Consider the following 9,205-nt stretch of genomic DNA (forward strand, 5'->3'; position numbering starts at 1 on the left):
AAAGTCATCTTGGGGCCTGGGATAGGGGTGAGGGAGGAGGTGTGGGGGCAAGTGTAGCACTTCCTGCGGTTGCAGAGGAAGGTGCCGGGTGTGGTGGGGTTGGAGGGCAGTGTGGAGCGAACAAGGGAGTCATGGAGAGAGCTGTCTCTCCGGAAAGCAGACAATGGTGGGGATGGAAAAATGTCTTGGGTGGTGGGGTCGGATTGTAGATGGCGGAAGAGTTGGAGGATGATGCGTTGTATCCGGAGGTTGGTGGGGTGGTGTGTGAGAACGAGGGGGATCCTCTGTGGGCGGTTGTGGCGAGGGCGGGGTGTGAGGGATGTGTAGCGGGAAATGCGGGAGTCGCAGTCAAGGGCGTTCTCGACCACTGTGGGGGGAAAGTTGCGGTCCTTGAAAAACTTGGACATCTGGCGTCATCGTTAGACTAGCTTTTTAATTCTAAATTTATTAGTCGTATTCTGCTGTAAGGGCATTCAAAGCCAAGTCCCCACAGCATAAGCCTGGGTCTATGAAATCGTAGCCCAGTGACTACTTTCCACCATCTTGCTTTGTGGACCTACTTTTTTTTATTCATTCACAGGAAGTGGTTGTCATTGTCTAGACTAGCATTTATTGGCCATCCCTAAATGCCCACAGGGCAATTAAGAGTCAACCACATTGTTTTGGGTCTGGAGTCACATGTAGGCCAGGCTGGGTAAAGATGGCAGTTTCCTTCCAAAAAGGACATTATAGTGAACCAGATGGGCTTTTCTGACAATTGATAATGGATTCATGGTGATCATTAGTCTCTTAATTCCAGGTTCTACCATCTGCCTTGATGGGATTCAAACCCAGGTCCCCAAAAACATTACTTGGGTCTATGGATTACCAGTCCAGTGGTAATACCACTAAGCTGTCACATCTTCAACTGCTTCTTGAGTCTTCACAAAAATATTGAAAGCTGCCATTGCCCTTTTGTTCCCCTCTCTTCCCACCCTCAAAATAGACTCGGAGCTGCCATTGTCAACAAAGCCACCCAATATTCTCATGACCCAAATTAACAAATTGGTAAGGATGAGTGAGACAGTCGGAGGCACCATTTTACTCAATGTAATCTACTCAAAGCTGTAAGCAAGAGAGAATCTAAGGCCTCCATTTCTCAATTTAGAGGCATTTGATATGCTTGCATTAGTTTTTTTGAGAAGGAGTTACACATTTCAGCGCATCTGAAACATTAATTCGTTTCCCCTACCACAGATGCTGCCAAACCCCAAATGTTTCCAGCAATTATAAGAGACAACAGTGTGGAACTGGAGGTGCACAGCAGGCCAGGCAGCGTCAGAGGAGCAGGAAAGTTGATGGTTCGAGTCGGGATCCTTCTTCCTGCTCCTCTTACGCTGCCTGGCCTGCTGTGCTCCTCCAGCTCCACCCTGTGTTATCTCTGACTCCAGCATCGGCAGCTCTTACTATGGATGTGAGTTTGCTCGCTGAGCTGGAAGGTTCATTTTCAGACGTTTCGTCACCATTCTAGGTAACATCATCAGTGAGCCTCCGACGAAGCTTCGGCGGAGGCTCACTGATGATGTTACCTAGAATGGTGACGAAACGTCTGAAAATGAACCTTCCAGCTCAGCGAGCAAACTCACATCCAGAACCTCAACCTGAGCTACAAATCTTCTCAAAACTCGCTAGCTCTTACTATCTCTGTTTGCTGCAATTGCAATTTTTTGTCGCAAATTTCAGACTGACATTTGTCCGACAGGTGGAGCTAAACAAACGTTGATCCTTCTCAACCCTATCAGTATCGCAGACTCAATGTAACTGCTGCTGTATTTCATGTGTGGGAGCATTTGGTGGCGCTCGGTACGAATAAACTAGATCGAGCATCGTTTCTCGAAGTGCCGGTATATTTCCCGATTTCTGTGCGATGTTTCTATCTCGTCGACATACATCAATTTCACCAAAAATCAAATGTGTTCTGTTGTCAGAAACCCTAGAAGGCTGAATTTATAAATGTTAAATTACTGGGCTAAGTAAATTCACAATTTCAAAAACACAACACTGGATGTAAACATTGCCATACAAATTTTGAATAACATTGATCAAAATGAAATTGGCACGTTTTTGAATGAAGATTTCTACCTTTTATTCAACCTTTCTTATATTGCTGGAGACATTTCAGGAGTTCCCTGAAAACCAGAACACGGCAAGTCATTTTCGCTTGTGCAAGGCAATGATGAATCTCACAATTAATGGATTTATAGTAACATCTCTGATTTGTCTCGCTTTGAATTGATCCACTGATCGTAAAACCACAAATGCACCCGGTCTTGAATAAATGCAAAGCAGTTACTTGTCCGGTCTAATTTTTCCCACTTATAAAACCATAAACTGTTTATCATCGAGTGAGTGCGTGTCTGGCTGCTTGCTGTGTCATTACAAAATAACAGTTATGGAAACGCACAATGACAGTTTGATATGTGCAAATGGAAAGGAGTATGTTCTACAGATAAAGTAACTGATAAACTGTAACAGCCTGACATGAATTTGTATGGGGTGGCTTTAGAAACGGTGCTTAACAACGCGTTGGGAGATAAAACCGAGGTTTGGAGACAAATGGAAACAATAACGGCTGTGAGATGATTGATAAAGTTGCAATGAGGCGGACTGGACATATATTTTTGCAGATAGGTGATCTTCGAACAAAAATGCAAACCCTCCGCCCACCTCCATTTTTTGCAAATACAAATTTATTCAGAGTACAGACAGGGAGATGAACTGAACAATGTACGTATTCCAATATAATGAAAGCACCATCCAGTGATGATTCTGTTTGTACAGAGTACAGTACTTGCTGTCATTAAGGTCATTGATAGCTCTCCAGATTGATAGTCCGTCTAGCCAGCGCAGATTCTGTCCAATAGAGTCTCGAGGTGGAATGATTGACATGTCACTTGACCAATCAGAACGACGAATCGGTGTAGAAGGGCAGTAACGAGCGCGTGCAATGAATGTCATTGTGACGTGTGGAAGGGGAAGGTATAAAAGACTGCACAGCCGGCGTTTTGCTTCATTCAGAGTCTGGAGAGTGCTGTTGCAAAGTTTGGATGGAGTTATTGAGGACTATCACTTACCAACAAAACGCTAAGATGTGCGAACAGCCTCTTGGCAAGTCCGCCGAACACCGTGTCAACAAAAGACAGGGCGACTTAACATACTCCAACACAGAAATGTCCCGGATTATAACCGACCCCGCAACTGGCAAATGTTACTGCAGAGGAAAAGTGTTAGGAAAGGTAAATAGGGATTGCTTTTGTAGACAGTGTAAATGGAGGGCGCACTGAATGAACAATATTTACAAATATTGTAAGGCAGTCGTTGAATGAATCCTTGCAAAAGGTTCAACTTGATCATCTCTGTAGAATTTTTAGCCGCCTATTGAACAATGTTAATGTAGCCCGTAGTATTTAGTATTTGAAGGCTTTTCAGCAGAAGCCATTATCAATGAGCACTACGTGTTAAATGCAATAACTAGCTTTATTTGATACAGAAAGACAATCTCTAGTCTTTAGGTGACAGTGTAGTCAAAAGCTTCAGTGCTCTTGTGAATTTTTGTATTTTTTTTACAAAAGCTCTTGAATTCTTTCCATGGTTAGGGAGGCTTTGCGAAATGCTATGAGATGACTGACCTGACTACTAACCGTGTTTATGCCGCAAAGATCATCCCGCACTCGAGAGTGGCCAGACCCCATCAGAGAGAAAAGGTGAGTAACCTTCTCCACTTAACTGAATAGAGGTTGGTTACGTTGCCACTTTGATCAAAATCTGGAGGCTGCTTAATTTGTAAGTAACAAAGTAAAATGTGTTCCTAGCAAAATGTCTGACTTTTTTATATATTTTTAAACAGATTGATCGAGAAATTGAACTGCACCAAACGCTTCACCACAAGCACATTGTTCGCTTTTACCGTCACTTTGAAGATAATGAAAACATTTACATCCTGTTAGAGCACTGTAGCCGAAGAGTAAGTATTGATCCTTTCTCCTTGCTAATTAAACTTGAAGTGCAACATCTGCCTGTGATTTTTTGAAAAAGATGTCATCGTTAATTGTTTCTTTGTATTTCTAGTCCATGGCTCACATACTGAAAGCTAGGAAGGTGCTGACAGAACCAGAAGTACGGTACTACCTCCGGCAGATAGTATCAGGACTGAAGTGTCTGCATGAGCAAGAAATCCTACACCGAGACCTCAAATTAGGTATACCTATGTTGCTCCATAACTTATTTCCCCATCTGTATATAGAAATTGATTTAAATTGAATAAGAGTTAAAGTATCAATGTCTCCAATCTCTCTTTAATAAAAACTAGAAAATGTGGTTGTTAATACTATTTTAAGTGTAGTTGTGCTTGTTAATTGCAGGAAACTTCTTTGTCAATGAGTCCATGGAACTGAAAATAGGAGATTTTGGATTAGCGGCAAAACTGGAACCAGTGGAGCAAAGGAGCAGGTGAGGAGTTCAGATGTATCTGAAGCTTTGATTGTGGAAAATATTATGGGATTATGTTTGGCACTAACCCCTACACTGTCCTTGCAGGACAATCTGTGGCACACCAAACTACTTGTCTCCTGAAGTTCTCAACAAACAAGGGCATGGCTGTGAATCTGATATCTGGGCATTAGGTTGTGTAATGTAAGTATTGAATTTGTGCCACTTAATTTGCTTGGATGTTCTAAGCACAATTGGGGTAACTTGTGATCTTTTTGGTAACCATGTGAGCTCCCTCCCTGTCAAGTATAGCCCTATGCATGGCTAATTTTCTTAGATGAAAAGAGGTTTGCTCCAGGAATACTGAAGATTAAAGTTAATCCCAATGTAATCATTTAACAAATTAGTTCACTTTGTGGAGCTGATGGAGGAATTGATTTTTAAAAAATTTTGTTAAAGGTATACAATGCTACTGGGGCGACCTCCTTTTGAGACAACCAACCTGAAAGAAACTTACAAATGTATAAGAGAAGCAAGATATACAATGCCATCTTCACTGTCATTACCTGCCAAACAATTGATAACCAGCATGCTTGCAAGAAATCCAGAGGATCGGCCAAGTTTAGATGATATCATGCGTTATGACTTCTTCACTCAGGTTTGTTGTATTGCACAAATTCATTGTTTAACTTCTGTATCCTTAACTTTTCTTCTCCATCTCTACGTTTGTGCATATGGCAAATGTAAACTTTTTTGCTTTCTCTTGCAGGGATTTATACCTGAGAGACTGTCGCAGACCTGCTGTCACTATGCACCAGATTTTCACTTGTCCAGTCCTGCCAAGAGCTTTTTCAGAAAAGCAGCCGCAGCAATATTTGGTGGGAAGAAGGAGAAGACCAAGCTTTTGGATAGTCACAGTAAGTGAAAAATGATGCTGCATCAAGTATTTTGATTTGATAACCAAGAACAATGACTGAAGGCAGAATAAAAAATTCTGGTTATCTCCCTTTAGTTTTAGAAATGCCTGACCAATTATACAAATTTTGGTACCTGAACACATGCTTTGGTGCACTAAACAATTTGTATTTCCATTTTTAGACAAACTAGCAAAAGATGATGTTGATGAAATATACAAGCTGAAGAATGATTTGAAGAAAATGTCACTAAATAACCAGTTGAGCAACAAAAGTCGATCAGATGAGGTAGGATGATCTCCTCTTGGCTAATTGAGGAGAATAGATTTTTGTTAGGTTATGTATTGGTCAGTGGTGGATCCATAACTTAAAATTTGACTTTTAAACAGGAGCCAAGGCTGTTGAGCAAGTCGCTAGTTGTCTATGTCAAACCAGATGCCCCCTCACCAGCAAAGGACAATGAACAAAACATCAGAGATTCGATTAGGATGATAGTGAGAGGAACTTTGGGGAGCTGCAGCAGTAGTAGTGAATGTAAGTAGATTGAAACTGATCACAAACATTACTAAATGCAGAGATGAATGAGCATCCTAGTCATAAGCTTTGTGGTGGAAATATATTTAGTGCAATCAGTGCCAACTACACTACTTTTGAAAGTCTCTAAATGGTTTGGTTGACTACTTCTATACATATTAACATGATTCCTTCTTTTGTAGCTCTTGAAGACAGTACCATGGGAACTGTTGCTGACACAGTTGCAAGAGTGCTAAAAGGCTGCCTTGAAAATATGCCAGAAGGTAAGAACTGCTACAGTTCTCTTGGAATGTACTGGACTTGATGGTTAGAATTGACCACTATCCACTGGAGCATGCTAAGGAAGTGTCAATTTGCTTCTTTTTCAGGTGATTGTCTGCCAAAACAGCAATTCACTTTTTCCTTCCAGTGGGTCACCAAGTGGGTGGATTATTCCAATAAGTACGGGTTTGGATATCAGCTGTCAGATCACACAGTTGGAGTCCTCTTCAATAATGGAACTCACATGAGCCTGTTGGCAGACAAAAAGTATGTAGGCTAGTAACTGATTTTGATTTTCTTTCCAATCAAATGGACGAGTATCTTTTAAGGTACTAACCTGAAGCATATTTCCTATTCTTAGAACTTTTCAGTACTATGCAGAGCTGGGCCGATGTTCCATCTTTTCAGCACTTGATGTGCCTGAGAAACTAATTAGTCAAGTGACAATTCTGAAGTACTTTGCACACTACATGGAAGAAAATCTAATGGAGGTAAGAATCCTAAATGTTGTTCCTTGTGATTTTGTTTCAGCAAGAATCCTGCTCCTAATACTTAAGACTGGTATGTCTGCAACATTAAGTTTGTAATACCAACTTGCAAGAAATATCTATCCCTGTTCCCATATGTATTTAATTTTGAAACCTGTTGCTACTATCCCTAGCTTCTGTTCAATGATTAGTATAGCCACCAAACATGCTTTACTAAAACTTTGTAAAGCAGATATCATGAGCAGCTCTGATCATCTTATTTTACAGGGTGGTGATCTGCCCAGTTCAACAGATGCCCAGAAGCCCAAACTCTGTCTCCTTCAATGGTTAAAATCTGATCGTGCTCTGATGATGCTGTTTAGTGATGGCACATTCCAGGTGAGAATTACATTGTATTTGGGCAGCATGTACTTGCATGTTTAAGCTGCAACCTGTCAAGTCAGATGTAAGTCTAATCTAATTAATGACTTATTGGCCAGAGTATTTGAAAAGTGAGACATCCTCCCCAGGAGGGAGAGAATTAAAAATCTACTTGTTTCAGACTGCTGGTATGCAATATTAGCAAATGGTTGTAATATGTGGTTTGGCAATCTCCTCACCAGGATGTATGCATTAAACCTGTGGTTAAGGATCAGCCATATTAATAAATTGTACTCCAGTTACGAGCTAGTAACTACTTGGGTTTACCTACAATAAACTTACAAGACAAATGAAAAATGGCTTTCTGGCAGTAAATTCATATCAGTTAATATCTAGAGAAATTTCTAGACCACTTTACTGAACTAGGTAATTCATGTCCTGAAGAGTTGTTTTGAGTAACTTTGTTCTGTACTTCTCCCCAGGTGAACTTTTATCACGATCATACAAAAATAATTATTTGCAACCACCATGAGGAATATGTCCTTACATATATCAATGAAGATAGAGTTTCTTCTACATTCAAGCTGTCTACATTGCTGATGTCTGGGTGTTCACAAGAACTTCGTACCAGAATGGAATATGCATTGAATATGGTGCAACAAAGATTTAATTAAAAATTGGAATGGAAAACTTTTTTTGCCTTGGCCTTGTTCAGTTTGGAACTGACCCAAGGTAACCATCTGTCAGGCGGTACGAGGAAGTTCTTTCATTCGGTGTGCTGGGCCGGTACCAGACAGATGCATTTTACAATCCTGCTTTATTGGACTTTTTAAAGGGACAATACTTGAAATGTGGCAGCTGCCTGAGGAATGTCAGTATTTTCATTGCAAGGAGAAAGTATTCCTGCAAAAAAAGATGTCATGGCTCCAAAAGCAAGAGGAAAGTATGCAGCAGGTGAAAGTTGAAAGTATTAAGAATACCTGGACTCTGCAAGTTGTAAGGACACATATTTTTTAAATGCAGCTCATGCTGCTGATTTAAACTGACTTCAGTTCTTTGAACAGAGAACTGAAAATTCAAACACATTTGCACCACATTTTGTGGCTGGACATTTTCATTCCTTAATTTATTATGCACTGAGTATTTATTATTTATTGAACATCCTGCTCAATGACACTGAAATGCTGAGCAAATCACATGTTAAATATTAATAAAGATTCTTGAATTCATTGTACAAACTAGTATGGCACATTTTTGATGTTGAGTTGAACTTCAATGAAATGTGATCACGCTCTTCTATAGTATAGAAATGGGGAAATTTGCCTACAAAATAACAGCACATTTGAATGTACTTTGAATTTCAAATATTCCATCATATTTAAAGGTCAATTTTAGACTTGTCAATTTAGTGGCTGTTGGACTAGCAACTATTAAGGTGGACAAAACAATTGAATAAGGGTCCAGGGGACCCTGCAGCCCAATGGTATTGATGTGGACTTCACTTGCTTCAAAATCTCCCCTCAACCGCCCCCCCCCCCGCATCCCAAAACCAGCCCAGCTTGTCTCTGCCTCCCTAACCTGTTCTTCCTCTCACCTATCCCCTCTTCTCACCTCAAGCTGCACCTCCATTTGTCCTACCTACTAACCTCATCCCACCCATTGACCTGTCTGTCCTCCCAGACTGACCTATCCCCTCCCCACCTATACTCTCTCTATCCATCTTCAGTCCACCTCCCCCTCTCTCCCTATTTATTTCAGCATCTCTCCATAACCCTTTTTTCTGATGAAGGGTCTAGGCCTGAAACGTCAGCTTTTGTGTTCCTAAGATGCTGCTTGGCCTGCTGTGTTCATCCAACTCCAGACTCCAGCAGTGGTAGTGCCTACTATGCCTGAATAAGGGATGTGCTGTTTTTAATCAAGGGCTGCTATTTCAGCTCAACTGAATTATCAGAAAAATCACTGCTATGACCCTAATCTTCAATCTAACATTGTCATGTTTTTACTGATCTATTTATTCTGCTTACTGGACAGTAGTCACAACGCTACTGCATGACAAATTTCACAATGAGCTGGGCAGGATACTTATGGATGCTGAGATAATGGGAACTGCAGATGCTGGAGAATTCCAAGATAATAAAATGTGAGGCTGGATGAACACAGCAGGCCAAGCAGCGTCTCAGG

At 40.9% G+C, this 9,205-nt stretch overlaps 1 protein-coding gene across 1 annotated transcript; it reads left to right on the plus strand.

Moving 5' to 3' along the window:
* The first annotated feature begins 3,066 nt into the window (after positions 1-3,066).
* plk2b (polo-like kinase 2b (Drosophila)) lies at positions 3,067-8,219 on the plus strand. Its single transcript, XM_048532062.2, has 15 exons — positions 3,067-3,275; positions 3,636-3,743; positions 3,887-4,003; positions 4,108-4,237; positions 4,401-4,488; positions 4,576-4,671; positions 4,927-5,125; positions 5,237-5,384; positions 5,566-5,669; positions 5,771-5,915; positions 6,098-6,178; positions 6,284-6,443; positions 6,538-6,667; positions 6,932-7,042; positions 7,507-8,219. Exons 1-15 carry the CDS (start codon positions 3,087-3,089, stop codon positions 7,696-7,698), a joined length of 1,998 nt encoding a protein of 665 aa, XP_048388019.1. The 5' UTR covers positions 3,067-3,086; the 3' UTR covers positions 7,699-8,219.
* Positions 8,220-9,205: the final 986 nt, after the last annotated feature.

This window comes from Stegostoma tigrinum, chromosome 1 (assembly GCF_030684315.1).
Source record: "Stegostoma tigrinum isolate sSteTig4 chromosome 1, sSteTig4.hap1, whole genome shotgun sequence".
In the NCBI taxonomy this organism is placed as follows: domain Eukaryota; kingdom Metazoa; phylum Chordata; class Chondrichthyes; order Orectolobiformes; family Stegostomatidae; genus Stegostoma; species Stegostoma tigrinum.